Source organism: Musa acuminata, chromosome BXJ3-8 (assembly GCF_036884655.1).
Source record: "Musa acuminata AAA Group cultivar baxijiao chromosome BXJ3-8, Cavendish_Baxijiao_AAA, whole genome shotgun sequence".
Taxonomy (NCBI): Eukaryota; Viridiplantae; Streptophyta; class Magnoliopsida; order Zingiberales; family Musaceae; genus Musa; species Musa acuminata.
Genome location: NC_088356.1, coordinates 47,834,279 through 47,850,894, shown reverse-complemented (window position 1 = coordinate 47,850,894; position 16,616 = coordinate 47,834,279). Strand labels below are relative to the sequence as shown.

General features: G+C 38.6%; 3 protein-coding genes across 5 annotated transcripts; all 3 read right to left on the bottom strand.

Moving 5' to 3' along the window:
- Positions 1-644: 644 nt before the first annotated feature.
- On the bottom strand, positions 645-5,777 carry LOC103995945 (uncharacterized protein C57A10.07). The gene is made up of 3 exons (XM_009416701.3): positions 4,667-5,777; positions 3,184-3,308; positions 645-1,174 (listed from the first exon to the last, which is right to left on the bottom strand). The coding sequence occupies exons 1-3, from the start codon at positions 5,262-5,264 to the stop codon at positions 854-856; spliced, it is 1,044 nt and encodes a 347-aa protein (XP_009414976.1). The 5' UTR covers positions 5,265-5,777; the 3' UTR covers positions 645-853.
- Positions 5,778-8,747: 2,970 nt separating this feature from the next.
- Positions 8,748-12,920, bottom strand: LOC135645988 (zinc finger protein 1-like). 2 transcript variants are annotated; one of them, XM_065165002.1, is made up of 2 exons: positions 11,603-12,920; positions 8,748-9,722 (listed from the first exon to the last, which is right to left on the bottom strand). In XM_065165002.1, exon 2 carries the CDS (start codon positions 9,694-9,696, stop codon positions 8,974-8,976), a length of 723 nt encoding a protein of 240 aa, XP_065021074.1. In that variant the 5' UTR covers positions 9,697-9,722; positions 11,603-12,920; the 3' UTR covers positions 8,748-8,973. The 2 variants fall into 2 exon arrangements, with proteins under 2 accessions (XP_065021074.1, XP_065021073.1); XM_065165001.1 differs by lacking the exon at positions 11,603-12,920 and having other exon boundaries at positions 8,748-9,802.
- A 567-nt stretch (positions 12,921-13,487) lies between these two features.
- On the bottom strand, positions 13,488-16,421 carry LOC103995947 (large ribosomal subunit protein uL14x/uL14z/uL14y). 2 transcript variants are annotated; one of them, XM_009416705.3, is made up of 5 exons: positions 16,149-16,421; positions 15,757-16,023; positions 15,323-15,607; positions 14,024-14,065; positions 13,488-13,750 (listed from the first exon to the last, which is right to left on the bottom strand). In XM_009416705.3, exons 2-5 carry the CDS (start codon positions 15,767-15,769, stop codon positions 13,668-13,670), a joined length of 423 nt encoding a protein of 140 aa, XP_009414980.1. In that variant the 5' UTR covers positions 15,770-16,023; positions 16,149-16,421; the 3' UTR covers positions 13,488-13,667. The 2 variants fall into 2 exon arrangements, with proteins under 2 accessions (XP_009414980.1, XP_065021078.1); XM_065165006.1 differs by lacking the exon at positions 15,757-16,023.
- Positions 16,422-16,616: the final 195 nt, after the last annotated feature.

Sequence of the window (16,616 nt, the reverse complement as noted above, 5' to 3'; positions counted from 1 at the left end):
ACACCATCTCTCTCCTAACCTTGAGTTACAGACTAAGACACAGTAGCTAATGCATTGTTAGCTAGTTAAAAACCATGTTGTCCTTGTCTTCTTCCCATCTATGCTCATTGCAGCTGCTTTGCCTGTGAACTATCAAGGCCAGCTAATAAAGCTAGAAAGCAGCTTCACGTTTGATTCTTTCATATGTTGCTTTTGAATTGGCAACCTCAAGCATAAGTTGCTTAAGAACACTGCACGAGAATCAAACGATCGCATTTGAGTGTGTCTGTCTGTCTATATGCTTGAAAACGAAGGGAATAAATTGTTTTCTCCAACCTCGGAACCTATTCACTTTGTCACGGGTGAAGAATAGACTAGTTTTCTCTTTGTGTTGATTTCAGAGACTTCAACAAAGCTTGCTCAAAAACATTATATTAGTAATTGGCACCTTTGTGGATCTCAATAGATGTTCTCATCATAAACATTATATATGTGTGTTTATTATGTTCATTAATAATAACAGTTGATAATGATTAAACTGAAGTTATTGAATGATGCTAAAAAGAGTGATACATACGGAGATTTAAATATCGGAAATGATATATAAGCAATAACCTCGGCATGCTGTCCAAATCCCTCACAGACATTATGTCAAACATGACGAGTGCAGAACATTGAATTTGACATTGTGGATCAGTGAGCACACATTCATACAGTAATATTACAAAAAAGTTGAATATTCTGAGACATTCCTTTTTGGTAATATACTTGCTGCAAAACCTTTGTAACGCATGAAAAGTCCAAAGAGGATGATATTATATTTCATTGTACATGTTCCAGGCTATAGATTGGATTTCACGATCTGAACTTGAGACTACCGGATCCAAGGAAGTGTGCCGGGATAAGGAACTGGACCGCAGTAGTCGAATAAGCTTTTCAATTCAGGGCAGCCATTAGGATAAGGGATAAACCGGTGAAATGGATCTCTCTTTAGTCTCTTCCTGTGAAGTGAACCCAAACATCCATAAGGGTCTTCTTGAAACTGGGCCCGGACAAAGGCCTCACCTTTCTCCGCTGCCTCCTTTGCGCCCGGAGCAGCAGGAGTACCGGTGTAGAAGAACCTCTCTTCAGGGAATCCTATTGCTAAACGGTGCAAATGAGCGAACCTTTCTTTCTTGAAGTCATAGCTTACAACCTGACACCAGCATTTAAAACAAATGGAGTTCATTAGTAATCCATGATGAACACAAAACAACACACCATGGTGTGAGCCGGACAAAAAAGCAAGGTAAACATTGGTAACTTGATAAAATAAGGTAGAATAGTACAATCGGACAAGGTTAAAAAGTTGCACCCGATTACAAAAGCTGTGCAATAAGACTCAAAAGAGTTAGTAGGTGAGGGTCGGTGAATGCTCAAGACCATGGAAACAAGACTGGCGCAAGGAGACTAGTTTACAAGTTCAAGATTTCAGATAATGATATATCATATCAGCACCTAGATCCATGAACTTTGTTTGGTAAGACAAATGTTCACATAAGTACTAAACAAGCTTGACACTAATGGAAAATGAATAAAAACCATTTAGATCTCATAATTGGGTAGCTATGTAGCATATCTGGGATATCCATACAATACAATATGTCATCAATAGTCAATATGATAATAATATTTAATTCATTTGGTACATATTTATATGGACATATATATAACTACATCATCTTTTATAAAAAAAACTAAGAAGAAATTTCATTAAATGTCTTCTACAACGATCACACGTGGACTCAAACTTGACACTATCACTTGTGCATTAATGCACTAACCATTGAAATGCTACTATAACTACATTTTCTAATAATAAGTAATACTAGGATCCTCACCTATTCCTCAGAAAGCCTATTCCTCAGAAAGAGATTCTAGCAGTAATGAAGTCATTCAAGAACACAAGTATCACAATGACTTATGGCAATGATAATTATTGTTTACATTTATGAATCATAATTTGAAGTTTAACAACACAACATAAAAATATATATAAATATTTCCATATATCCATATCATCTCACTTAAAAATATTTCTTCATTCAAGAAATCAACTTCTCACAAAAAAAATCCACAATCCCAAAAGCATGAGATCATTTAGTGGCTACTTAACAGAGAAATATTTTGTTGAAGCATCTGAGACGTATCAAGAAAACTCAATATGCTAGAAAGAATCTGACATATATCCATAACATACATAGCGAGTACTTCGATGCATCCTTGTTTCTTAGTTAGACTATTTACTCAATATGGTACTTTCCATTTCAGAGTAATTTAGGCAAGAAAATATAACATTAAATGGCACCTGATGGAAACAAATGCTTTTGCATAATCATTAATTTGCAAACCTTAAGCTTAGAATGAAGCACTCCAATGCATTAAGATAATCTTCTATATCATTTATACATGTGACACATTGTTTTACGTCCATTTAAACCTTGATAATGAATCAACAAATTTCAGTGTCAAGCTTCTTTCCAAGCGAATCCTCTATTTGGCTTTCAATTCCTTTGCTATGTACCAGTTTAAAATATTGTAAATGCACAATAACTACAACTTCTTTTCTAAGAGCTAAGAAAGAGATCTAAAGATTATATAGCTACTCTAAGAATTGGGTGAAATTCAATTAAGTAAAACTAGTAAATGTGACCTAGAACTAACGAAAGAAACGACTAAACGCTCAAGAGATGAACAGGAACTCATGTAATTGTTGAGCTGTAGACAAACCCTGAAGCAAGGATTGTTGTGTGAATTAGTTGAATCAAAATGTCCCATGCAAGAAAGGTATCAGCACATGTCATCACATCCCAAGTTAGAGGTGCTGCAGATATTTCATTTGCCCAATTGATGGCTTGTGCAAGTCGGCCTAGAAGCATGCCAACTGGTACTGCACATAATTGTGCCATGTCATAATAAGAGAAATGCATGCCCCTGTGACAACAAACATCCCTAGAGGACAACTATTATGTTCAGATTTCTCTCTTTTAAAAGAATGTATAAAGATTAGTAGAAAGCAAAACATGTTTCGTTAGCTGACACGCTTCCCAACCCAATCAAACCAGTGGAGAAAAAGGAAACACAAAATATCCAAACTGTATGTGCATGACACACAAGCACACACAAAATGAACCTAATGATAATTGCAAAACAATAGAAGCTCACAGTAATATTTTGAGGATAACTGCCTGTAAGTTCGCGAAAACGACAAACACTGAAAAGAAGGTTCTCAAAGCTATCTCTTGCATGCTCCTCTGTGTGCGCTCTACTCCTGATATTATCTTGCTTTCCTGTTAAAACAAGAAATGATGCACCTTCTCAGTAAAATAGAGTTCAAGATTTAACAATGCAGAATACAAGGGTGGATTCAGCAAGTGTCCTGACAGCATATGGTTTTTATGGCCTCTTTTATGGAGGTTATATACATGTCAAAATTATGTAATCAAACATCATAAGACCTCAGACATTAAAATGGGAAAACTTTGAGAACATTTGTGTTTGTCTTTTTCCAACAGGATTCCAATGTCCAACTCTTGGAACTGAGTTTGAAGCTTCAATTTTATGGATGAAGCAGGAAAGTGACTGTAAAAAACACAAAAAACTATATAAAGTGTCGCTTCAGTTATGAAGAGAAAACAAAACAGACAATTTCCTTCACCATGAAAGGACAGTCTAATATGGAGCACAAGCTATATGATAGCTAAAAGAGGTATAAAACAAATACCAAAAAAATAAAATTATTTCCTGCTGAGTACAATAACTGGAAATATTCATCAACATACAGAAATATACAAAACTAAAACCACCACTAAGAATAGAACATAGAACAACATGAACAAAGCAGCAAATTGGAATGAATATGAAAAGGAACCACGATTCTCAGACATGAATTAAGCATTGGAAGTTTATCTAAATTTAACATCAAACTAGCTGGTTAATCAACAAACAAGTAAATTGAAGTTTTAATTACTTTAGTATGTTATCTCTTGTAATAATAAATAAATATACATAGATGGCATGTAAAAGATGGGCTTTCAGAACAGTAAGAGACAAAATCCGTATACTATATCTTTGTGAGGACCTAGAGTATTATTACATCAGCATGTGGATTCACCCTTTTGCCTTAAATCTTAACCAGCAACTAATTTTCCCTAGCTAATCATACCGCAGTATACATCATGACAAAGATTACTAAATATATTCATTATACATTTTGGAATTGCAGAACAATTTTCTGGACAAACTCAGTGAATAAGGACCATGCCAATAAGGGGTCAGAGGAAAATCAATGTGTACGACCTTACCTCGACAACTCTTATCTAAAACTGCAAACTAAAGATCCATTTTTCAACTTGGAAATCATGCATATGCATGAATGAGAGGATAAAATTGAACTACATTAACATCGTGAAAACAGTTTCAAGTCATTTAGCGCACTGGTACTGGCAGATTTTTTGGCAGTTGAAATGTAAATGGTGTTAAGGTGACAGAACAAAGAGACACATAAATGAGTCTGCCCAAAAAAGTTTTATACCTAATGAATATTACCCCAATTTATCAAGCACAGAAACTTGTCCATTTACAGATAGTAAGCAGAAGACAACTGCACGCCAACTGGTAGTATCAAAGACACAAGTGAGTAGTATACCAAACCATCCTTTGGATTCTGCAACAGCCCAATAGCTCTGTGCTTCGCTACGAGGGCCAGCATCCTTCCGAGTTTCCCCACCGCTGAACAAGAGCAGTGCTCCCTCATCCTTAGCTGCACTCTCCACTCCCTCCTGTATATGTGCCAAGAAAGTAGCTGCTTGCCCAGGGTTCTTCTGATACGGTTCCAGAAACCACGAATCCTCACTGTCAATCTTCCCACAGCTAGTGCTCGTATAGATTGAATGCCCAGCAACCATCACAAGATTACGGAGATTTGCCAATGGATAAGAACCCGAACTCAAGTCACCGTCCCTCCGGAAACCCATCATTCTAATTCGGCTTTCGTACATCGAAAGCACTATCAGAATGGCCACACCAAAGGCCAAGGAGGAAAGAAAGACTGCAACAGGATGAAGCTTGTAAAAATAATGAATGCGGTTGGCAATGGAATTCATCATCCTGATGGGACCAATTCGTGATGAGTTCTTAGGCTTTCGGAAGCTCTTGCGAAAGCTTCCGGATTCCAAATCGAAGTCACCCCTGGGGTAGCCATGATAGGATTTGGGGCTTCCTGACCCAAATGACTGGTTTTTCATGTTAGCATGAAACCCACCGATAGACCAAGCATCAAAAAACCTCTAAAGACAGCCAGAATCTAGACAATAGCCAATCCATCCGACATTCAATGATCATAAACGCAGATCTCCTACTAAAATTTGAGATTTAAGACAATTCTGAGAGAAATCAAGAGATTCACGATCTTTGACATAAAACCCGAGCAAATCAAATCGAAAGGGAAAAACACCAGAAAACTGAATTATCTTCTAGAGACATCGAAATGATAGAAGTGATTGTAAGAACAAACGCCGCCGAGATTGAGACGACTTCTATGACCGAAATCTCTGGAAATTCCACCCAAAGTGGGTGAATCAGCGCCCAAGTCGAAGAGGGATCAAAGAAAAACACCAAATTTCGATGGTTTAATGGTTGATCCGATGCAATTGAGACGGGAGAAGGTGAGGAAATCGGAATTGGGGTCACAGATTCCCCTCGCAACGAGCGAAGGGAGAATCCATTGCCCAGTTGCTGTTGTCAGTAAACCACGAGCAAGATAGCCCGTATGCGTCACCGGGCTCCACTCATTAATACTCGGACACGTACGTCGGTCAGGTCTCATATGGAGGTGTGTATGGAAGTGGGTATCGATTGAGCAGGTATCGAAACACTTCTCTAACACATACCAAGCATTTTTTAGTATCAGAATAATTATTTTGTTCTACATCAAAAATAATAATTATTTTTTATCTGAGTTAAATACTATTTAGAAAGCATCAAACATGTTTTTTTTTCCTCTGTGCTTATTTAAGATTCTATATCACTTCTAAAGAAACTAATTATCTTATCATAGAGAGCTTAATCCTATATATGTGTGTGTTTGAGACACTGCAGTGTGCTAACAGATGAAGAAAGGAGGAATTAATTGATTGATGAACTACTCACATCAGCACACTCTTCTTTTAGTTTCATAGCTCATGCCATGCCTTGGAACACCTCAAGATCTTATCACTGACAATGAAGAACAAAAAAGAAGCTGAAGTTTTCTTTTCCACCCAATTCTTTTCTTTTTAATCTTATTTTTCTCACTTTTTTCTTTCATCAAAATTTCCATCCATCATTTGTGGGGTCACTGACTACAAAGACATGCCATCATTTTGTTGAGCATTTTTGCAGATTGTGATAGGAATTCTTCTGAAAGTTTATCAGATTTCACAGACCAAGTTTAAATGTTCATCAGAATCATGTTTCAAAAGATGGTGGCACAGAACATGATTTGATGTGCTATGTCACCCTGTTGAGGAATGATTGAGATGAAAACAGGAGTCATACACAACTTGACAAAGTTCCATATCAGTAAACTAAAGTGTTTCCCAAGATCAAATGACATATATAGATGAAGAATTTGAAAGAACAGTGTCATGGAAGGCTTTCACCAAACTAAACCTGCCAAGAACTAATGAATCAGAAATATCAATGCTGATCCTCTGGTCATTGAAGTTCTATGATGCCTTTTCTCCTGGAAGAAGATCATAATATCGAGTTTAAGAATAAGATAAACCAATTTCCAAAGTCAAACAACAAACAGGTCACTAATCATTTGTGTTCTCCATGGAAACACAGGTCACCAAATGGCCTGCTCCTATCAAACTACTAATGTTGTTTGAAGAAATTGATAGCAGAATTACATATGAACTGTATATGACTCTTTGTATAATGGTATGGATACAGGCAAAACAACCTAAATGCTGCTGCTGATGTACACAAGAAATAGACTGATAAAGAGCACCAAACCTACTTCTAGGCTGAATGATTTTTTTTGCACAAGTTCTCCAGCATTCCTAGTTTAAACCACTCCTTGTTAAGCTGACAGTAAAACAAAGAAATCCTACATGTTTGCAAACCAAAGAACATTCATTCATATGGAATCAAGACTTGCAAAGCAAGGAAAGAGTTGCAAGGTCCCAGGTGCAACAATTGCAGAACAGAAATGCCACATTCTCACCATTTGTTTGCTTCTGTGGCACCTGTAAATAATTCATGATTAAGAAGGGCCCAAAAGTGATGCTAGTTGGTAGAACATGGCCACCTTGGGAACTTAACATTAATTTCCTATATAAAAGCTTTATTCTCTTCCCCTTTCTTTTCTGATTTGTAGATGTTGAGCACAAACATGGATTACAAAGATAGAGAAAGGATGCCACTGCAATCAGATGATGTCACCACTATTATCAGAATTCTAGAGCATGTCACTTTCATGGTAGTATATGTTTCAAGATTGGCAAAAGGATTTAAAGGTACACCATTCATGATGAGATTTTTTTTCCTAGCAAAACTAGGTTTTTTTTTCTTCTTTTTTAATATCACTTCTTCTTAGTAGGTGATGTGGAATCATAGAGGAGTGGTCAAGGCCTCAATGAATGATTTGAACAGGTCTCTTTCTTTCTTTCATGTTTGAGTTGGCACCCATAAAACCTGGATCTCAGACTCAGTAAACACCCACTTTTTGTTGAACTAGTCTCATTGGTAGGTATTACTCTATCCATGGAAGTCTCTTGGGTCCCATCATATCTAATCTCTTAGATATTAACATCATACAAATCTTCATTTTTGGTTCCTAAACCTAATCATGACCATTGCACAATGTCCTTTTCTATGCCATCAAACCTCCAAAAGCTTTAAGAAAAGAAAACAGAGCACCTGTTTGTGTTCCATCAGAAGACTTTCTCTCTTTGGATTGAGTTGTTCAAGTGGAATCCAAAGCACTTTAGCATCCATACGTTGGCCATTTATGTCACTGAGAATGTGGAGATCACATCACAGGTGGATGCTGATCAGCTGATAGGCCCCTCATACTTTGATTACATGTCCCATGAAATCATATCTACATGATATCCTATTAGCATATTATTTGGTGAAAGCACTAGCGTGGAAAAAGGAGCATCCAGATGCATCACTGGCCCCCCATTTCTTTGTTTCATCTTGATGGTTGACATGTATCTTGTCCTGTATTTGTTGCATCACCTTTGCTGAAATAATGACATTAAGAATACTCAACATTGCTTTTGGCTTCACTGGTTGATGGAGACTATTGGACCAGTTCTTTCTGTAGGTAAATTTTCTGCCCTCACACACTTTGAAGAACATTTCATTTATGGGTTAAAGATTGGACTTGAGGTTTTGCATGTGGAAGCACTGACAGGGAGACAGCAGATAAAGGAATTGAGGCACAAACATTTTATTTCCATGTTGCTCTAACTATTTTGATAGTGTATATTGATCGAATACTCGAGAAAGAGATGATATGTTAAATTGTGCTTTTGCCTTCTTTTACATGTAGGAAGTGATCAAAAGAACAGTCTACACGTAAAGCAATGGGGGTAATGCTTGCAAGCAAGTCAAAAGAGGAGAGGCAACACAGAGCCAACCACTTCATATGATCATATAGTCCATGACCTGAAGATTGTGACATTAAGATAAACCAAATAAAGATGTATAAGACACTGATAATTTAGATCTCCAGATTTGAAGTGATAAGGTTAAAACATCAATATTACGATTTTTTGCTTGATATATTATTATTCGATTCCAAGCTCCAGATTAGCAGTGAGTTCAACTTCAAATCTTCTATCAACAAGTCAGAATCCAAAAGAAGGGGACTAATTAAAGCTATAAGATTGATTGCATAAGCTGACTGAAAATTAGGAGCATTCCCATTCCCAGAGAGAGGCAGAGAGAGAGACAACAGCGCTAGAGCTTGAGGGACAAGTCAAGCTTAGGCAACTTCTCTCGCCTACTGGTCAGAAGATTACCACCAACCTCTTGAATCATTTCAGCAGCGGCGGCGGCGGCGGCGGCGGCGGCGGGGTCGTTGAGCTGCACCGGCGGAGGTATTGTTGTGGCATGGATGACCTCCGTGGAGATGCGTCCTACCTCCGGTCGACGGCTAATTATCGGAGAAATCGACCAGCCATGTTGGCCGTAGAACATCGCCGCGGCCAGCGGCGGTGACGTCACTTTGTGCGGCTTGTGGACCATCGAGTGCGCCTGTATGCCGAGCGGCCTGCCGGCGTACGTCCCTCGGAGCGGCAACGAAGCCATGCTCGGTACGTATCCGCAGTTGGCTTCGCCAAAGCCTGCGCCGTGGCTCCCACGCTTTGCCAGGGTGCGCTCGCGCTTGTGCGCGTTCTGGTGCCCGCCGAGCGCCTGCGAGCTGTAGAACCTCCGCCTGCAGTAGTTGCAGGGGAAGACCCGCGGCTCCAACTCGGTTGTTGCCTCCGCCGGTGGTGGCTCCGAGGGTACTGAGACCAGCGACTCGATGAGGTTGAGCTCAAGCGTAGGAGACAACGACGACGACGAAGAAGATGAACAAAATACCACCTTGGCCTTTTGTTCTTCATGTTGTGACGGTCGTAGAGCTGCTCCTCCATCATCTTTCTTCTCTTCACTCTTCTTCCTCTCTCCTTCCATCATGCTTGAGCTCTCACAAGGGATGTGACCTGCATGAAGTGGTAGGATGAGACGCATGGCATGGAGTCTGATATCTCACAAGGATGAAAGCTTCATCGATATATATATATATATATATATATATATATATATATATATATATATATATAGTTCCGATGCAAAGGATGGCGAGAGAGGGAGAGAGAGAGAGAGAGGGTAATTAAGAAACTGACAAAGCTTTAAGCTTTAAGTATCCTATCTGCTTCACTTCTTCTCATAGTCTGCAAATAAGTCATTCCTAAAACTTGCCTTTTCTGTATCTCCAGATGAGGAAGGAGACAATGTATCTGAGACGATGCATCTTTGGTGTTGTTTTTGAGATTTTATTGCTGTAAGTGCAACACAAGTGAGAAAAAGAAATGCATGGACCAAGTCAGTGGATTGCTCTTAGACCATACAGATTAACTATGCCTATCTTGTACTGTTGCAACATCATCATCATCATCATCATATTTTATCCTATCGAGTATGTTCTCCACTACTGTTTGCTTTTCTAGAACATTATGTGCATTGACAGAAGTGTGTTAGTCCAAAACAGCAAGCTAGTTCTTTGTTCTTTCAAGGATAAGTTATGCAGCAGCACCCTAACTCAAGTTTGACCCATCAATCCATTTGCTTCCTCTTTGACGAGTACCAGTTCTCATCCAAACCAGCCAACCGATTAGGATTGGACAACTCCCAAGTACCATCTATTGACCACTACTTCCCAGTGGCCAAAGCTCAAAAGGAAAGTTTAGTACCCTAAATTTGTGGTTCTATGAGATTTATTTTATCTAGTTTTTTTCATCAACCACATCAGAAATTTGTTTGACAACAAGAACTTATTGTGATAATAATATACTTGTAGTTTATTGTCTTCTGTGGAGGCGCACCAAAATCCTCACTACATATCATGATATTGTGGTCTTTAAGAAACTACTGAAAAGAAGATGCTGGACAATTGATTTTTAATTCTGTAAAGACAAAATCGCATGACTTAATTTAATAGTAATGCATCTGTTCCCAAATCATTCTAAAAAACTTTCTCTGTGATATGCTCACTCACACAAATCAATATGGCTCAAAAGTGTAGATCCCATCACATCAATAGAACAGTTTCTACAGTGATCGTAGTAGTTAAATAATGGAAAAATCAGACATTAACTAATGGACAATGTGCCTCTCATGAGAGATTTGTGTGGCACAGTCTCAATAGGATCTCCCAAGATCTCACTCAGTAGGTGTGAGACGTGTCACCAATGTAATGGAGCATAATTAGGTTAAATACATGTAATATTGCAGCAACTATCATTAACCTAGGGCAAGCTAGTATGACAAAGGGAGCCAATTGAGGAAGGCATTGCAACACCAACAAAGTGGCCGACAAATAGATGGGGGAAAGCTTTTATCTGAATCAAGAGTTGTCCTGCACTTGCAAGTTTAATGGTAGCCTATGTATTTGAGACTTCCTTTTTCACTTTATGATAAGCATTTCTATTCAATTGTGATGACATGCTGAGGTCCACCAAAGCACTCTTTTCCTGGATGCCCCACCTAAAAAGAAAGACCCAACAGCAGAGATCTAAATCTGCTCTCAGTACTTTCTGTCAGGCTTTCAAATGCCAAGATCCTGCAAGATGGACTCTGTCAGGTGGATTGTCCATTCCACCTGGGCTGTCAGGTCTTTGTTGGGATCCTCATGTCATCATCTGGTGAAAGTAAAAGAGATTGACTTTGGAATGAGATCACGGACAGGACTTCTTTCAGATCCATCAAAGCACACTCGAGATCAATGGACCCAGTTGGATCACCACACAACTCTTTCTCTCTCTCTCTGATCATCATAGAGTAGAGAAAATTTAGTATGAAGACGACAAGTGAGATACCAAACCTGTGAATACAGATTTTGCTGAAGAACGAGAGTCGTCAAGTTAGATGTCTTCACTTGGCAGGTTCTCCTATTCTCCTGCAAAGGCTACCAGCTGAGCTCTTAGGAACGGAAAAGAACATGCCAAGTGGAGGAGGTGCTAAAAATCTTGCTAGTATGCAGCTGTTATATTTGATGGTAAAAGGAACATATACTTTACCCAGCATACAAAAAGAACATGCATGACAGCTACTCACTGAGCTTGAGAAAGTGGAAAATAGAGCAAGTATCACCAGTATGCAAAGTCGAAGAGTTCATCCAAGACTGTTCCGTAAACCATGGATAAGATTTCAATGACGCTGATGACACGTACTAGGATGATGCAACACATGATTCTCATGTGGGATGTTAAAATTCCATCCATTTGAACGTATCATGAAACACACAAACACACACATGAATATTTACTATGGCACTTGCAAATATAAATGATGGCCAGGAGATACACATATAACGTGAAAAAAACATTTGAGTACTTCAAAGTTAACAGTTGCTTAGATCTCTTTAGGAAAAAAAAAAAATACTTGAGCCTTCCTACATGTCGAATTTTTTTATCACCTACTTTAAATTAGCTAATAATTGAACATTTTTTATCTTATCATGTTCCAGTGGGCATCACTTATTTTATGCACTGGGCTTAGCAGCCTTTTTTTTTTTCTCTTTTTACGAGGAAAATGAGAATATTTGCGAACTAATTAATCGTATGCACAATTAGAAATGAAAAGGGTGATAGAGAAAATAGAAAGAAATTGCAAAATTGCAGTAGCGACTCTACACAACAGGGAAAGAAAACTAAAAGACCTTAGCAGATAATATTAGCATGCATAGTGTATTAAATAAGAGAACAAAGATTAATGTGTCAACAAATACACTTAATTGTTTTGTGGCAGCTTTGGATACTTCTATGGAAAGAAGAAATTGCTCATGTTCACCTCATAGACAATATACAACCACTCAATAATAGAGAATTTCTAAATTTTCAAGTCATAGAAGACATTTACAGGTTTGTCAACAAGTGACTAAAATTTTCAAGATCACTAGAATTAACAGTCTGCTTTACATGACTATCAAATACTGCAACATAAAATATAAAAGAAGTTAAAGAGAAACATTTTGTCAATTTAATAAGAGAAAATTTTCGGAAAAAAAGTACTAAAGATCTTAATCCCAGATTATTATAAGAATGATCCATCTGTTTTCTAGAGTAATGTCCAGTGCAAACTGACCTGGTACCAAATTTTTATATCAACCAAAAGATTATATATTTGTAAGTGACAGCTCATAATTTGATTGCTTAACGAGGCGCGTGACATAACTTCACAATTCCCAAGTTTTCTGGAGAGATAATTTGCCTCCGACAAGTTTGTATGCTTTTGCTATTAAATTAATACATCCTTTTCTTAAAAAAAAAAAGTGTCAAATAATGAGGGGAATCAGTGATTCACAATACTGGGATCAAGGTAATTTCACCCTCATTTCCTTGAGATTTTCCTATGTACAATAACACGCACTCAAATTTAAAACTAAAATAACATCCTTTAAAAACCAATAAACAATTTCAGATTTACTCAACTAGCAAGAACATAAAAGATTTAAAAAAAGAGAAAATTAGCCAACCTTAATCTTGATTGCAATCCTAAATCACAGTTAATCCTGATTTTGATCATTGAAGAGCCATAAACCAACTGTGCAACCATTCTGACTCTGATGTCCTAGTACATAAACCAAATATATCAAATTAAACTTTATTATTCTGTTATTTCAGTTCCCATCACAGTTCAACCTATCATTTCTGTCACTTCCAGAAGATTAGAACATCAATAATTTCTCAGTTTCTTTCTGAAGCACATCATAAATAGATCATGTAGAATTAAAATGTCTCAAGCAACAGCTGAACATCAGATCCATAAAGTTGAACACCTAGTAAACATCAGCTAACCAGTAACCAAATAAGACAACATGATACCTATCTCTTGAAACATATAATCATAATCCAAAACCTCAGCTGTTGATCTCAAGCATCATCATGTTACACGATAGCATTTGCTGCACTAGCAATCCTCGGCCACAGATCTGCACATTCCTTCCCGATGGGTCCAGTGATAGCAGATCCTGCAGCAATTATGACAATTAACAGAATACTATTAAGTTCAAGCCCTCGAAACAACAAGAACAACTGAAATAGACCGTGAAAGGAAAATATGTTATGGTAATAGCATGTTTTGACTAAAAAAGTATCGATTGTTTCATGGCAATAAAGTTGAGGTACAGTAAGCAAGACATTTTGCCAAAATTTAAGATTTCACTTGGCTTATTATATCATTAAGGAATTAAGCTTTTTCATCTTTTGGAGTGAAAAGAATATCTGTGCTTCATTAAACATACCTTTCATTTCACCTTTGGGATTAACAATCACTCCAGCATTATCTGTATAATATGGAAGGTCAAAGCATTAAATGGCTGGAAGTATAAAAGGGAACAATGGGCATTTCTGACAAAAAAACAAAAGATACTCTGAAGTTCGTGCTTTGCACCTAGAATATTAAGAAAAGCAATATGTTTGCACTATGAGATTCAAAGTGATAAACCCATCACATAATGAAATGATCTTCTCTCAAAACTGGTAGATTATGATATTTGCAAATATATCATCACAGTTGTAGAAAAAGGCTTGCAACACAAAACCAGCAAATGGTAAATGACTAGATACTAAAAGCATATGATATACATAAACAATGTTAGTGACTAGATGACAAAAATATTGCAGATAAATATAGATAAGCATTCAAGGAAATGGAAGGACAAACAAACACCATACTGAATAGTATAACAGTTCAGACCAAGACCCCAAAAATATCGGGAGGGAGAGTGTGATGGGCAGAAAACCAAAAGCTAAAACGACAAAAAGACCAGATACCTACTTCTGAAGACCAGTGTGGTCATCCAACTAAATGTGAAGCACTCCAGAATCACCTTAAAGAGGTATCACTTCTGAGCTCCTCTGTGAAAATCCAAGGAAACCATAATTTGGACATGTATAATACCTAGCAATTTTAAAGCACCTAGACTTTTCAACAACACTATATTCCAGATTATCTGATACAATCTGAAATGGGTTCAGATCTTTTTGCAGAATGGAGCCTGAGCAAAGCATTAGCACTTTCAGATTTAAACCACATTAAGTCTTGATACAGCTGAGTGTCGCTCTCCCAGAATGTAAGCTCTCTTTACTCTAGGAAAACCAAAACCGGTAAACATTTATTTTCCTCTAACAAAATGAATATATGGACAGTTAAAAGCGATGAAATTTCACACTCATCCTACAGTCACATATAAAGATAATAAATTTTTCATCTCAAATTCATAACAATTTTTGCAAGCTTGTAATAAATTGATCAGGTAAACCTACTATATAGTATATAGAATGATATTGATCAAGTAAATCAACTATGTAGAAGATTATCACCAACATTTATATCATGTCAATATTATCTCAAACATCTACATCAATTAACTTGACAAGATAAAGGAATTTCTATATACTACAGTTCGAAGCTATCTATCTTGCCGGATGTAATCATAAAGAACACGTCATCGGCAAAGTTGTAACGAAAGCATTAAAAGGCTCACAACCAAATTAGAAAACAATATAAAGAACTTGCAAATGGAAGCCATTCAACAAACCTTCAAAATACATGTAGACGCCGTCCTTTCGGCGCCATGGCTTGCGTTGGCGGACGATGACGGCGGGCATGACCTTCTTCCGCAGGTCGGGCTTGCCCTTTTTTACGGTGGCCATGACCATATCCCCGACGCAAGCGGAGGGAAGGCGGTTAAGACGGCCCTTGATCCCCTTCACGGAGATGATGTAAAGGTTCTTCGCCCCCGTGTTATCGGCACAGTTAACCGTCGCCGCCACCGGCAGACCCAGCGACATCCGGAACTTGTTCCCCGCCGTTCCTCCGCGCCCTGCAAGCAAACCCCGCCGAAGCAAATCCCGGTCAAACAACACCACATAAAACCCTAAACCTTGGATCTCGACTGGTTCTCGAATAGAAGCCGGATCGCAGAAGCAACAAAAGAATCAATAGCAATCCAAACGTAGATGGGAGTCCCACCTCGCTTCGACATCTTCGAAGGGCTCGAGTTGCGACGCGATGTGACGACAGCGGAGAGCGGGCGTCGCCGCTATCTCGGGGTTATATAGGTGCGCGAACGGAATCAACCTAGGGTTGATGGCCATCGTATTACAAGATTGCCACTGAGGGATGGTCACAGGCGAACGGAATCGACCGAGGGTTTTCTGGCGCTCGAATCACGAGATTGCCGCTGAGAACGGGAAAAGGCTTCTTGGGCTACCTTATTAGGTTTGGACCGAACCGGTCCTGAACCGAAACCAAAATGAATCGATAGTTTAGCAATTTCAAATCAAATCGGAACCAAATCTAATGGTTCGGCTTTACTTTAAATGAATCGAAAATATGAACCGAAATCGAAACCGAAGTCTTACCACGGGAACACCATCGTCGTCGATGATCCGCTGGCCCGATGGCCGGGCCTCACGTCGAAGCTCGTCGGACGCGCTCGGGGCTCCCACGTCGTGGCCTCCCATAGTAACGGCGAGCCTGACAAATGCGGCTCGCTTGCCGTCTCCTCCATCTACCCGAAGCTCCCGGATGCGGCGGAGCTGCCGGTGGTGGGAGGGAGCGAGCCGTTCTGCATGGCCCGCAGCTACGTCCTCTCCAAGACTTATAAGGGCACTATGACACCGTTGTTCTCGAGCTGGATGTGTATGCATGCACTAAATCTACTACGCTACCTTCCCATAGTTACGTGTTCTCATCCATAATTACACAACAAAAAAGATTAGGATCACAAATCGAGGAAGAATCCAATGGTCATCCGCAGATTTTCTACCTGTAAATCCAATTCTTGGCTTAAGATAAATTTGTCAGAATTATTTGTCCATTAAAAAAAA

Bases quoted from the DNA above. Each gene is read 5' to 3' on its own strand.
- LOC103995945 (XM_009416701.3), bottom strand. From the start codon at position 5,264: ATGAAAAACCAGTCATTTGGGTCAGGAAGCCCCAAATCCTATCATGGC. The intron at 3,309-4,666 runs GTATACTACTCA...TTGTTTTAACAG, and splicing joins AGAATCCAAAGGATGGTTTG to GAAAGCAAGATAATATCAGG. The intron at 1,175-3,183 runs GTGAGCTTCTAT...TGCTGGTGTCAG, and splicing joins GTTATCCTCAAAATATTACT to GTTGTAAGCTATGACTTCAA.
- LOC135645988 (XM_065165001.1), bottom strand. From the start codon at position 9,750: ATGCGTCTCATCCTACCACTTCATGCAGGTCACATCCCTTGTGAGAGC.
- LOC103995947 (XM_009416705.3), bottom strand. The intron at 14,066-15,322 runs GTTTGTTGAATG...CATATTATACAG, and splicing joins CGTCTACATGTATTTTGAAG to ATAATGCTGGAGTGATTGTT. The intron at 13,751-14,023 runs GTATGTTTAATG...TAATTGCTGCAG, and splicing joins TCCCAAAGGTGAAATGAAAG to GATCTGCTATCACTGGACCC.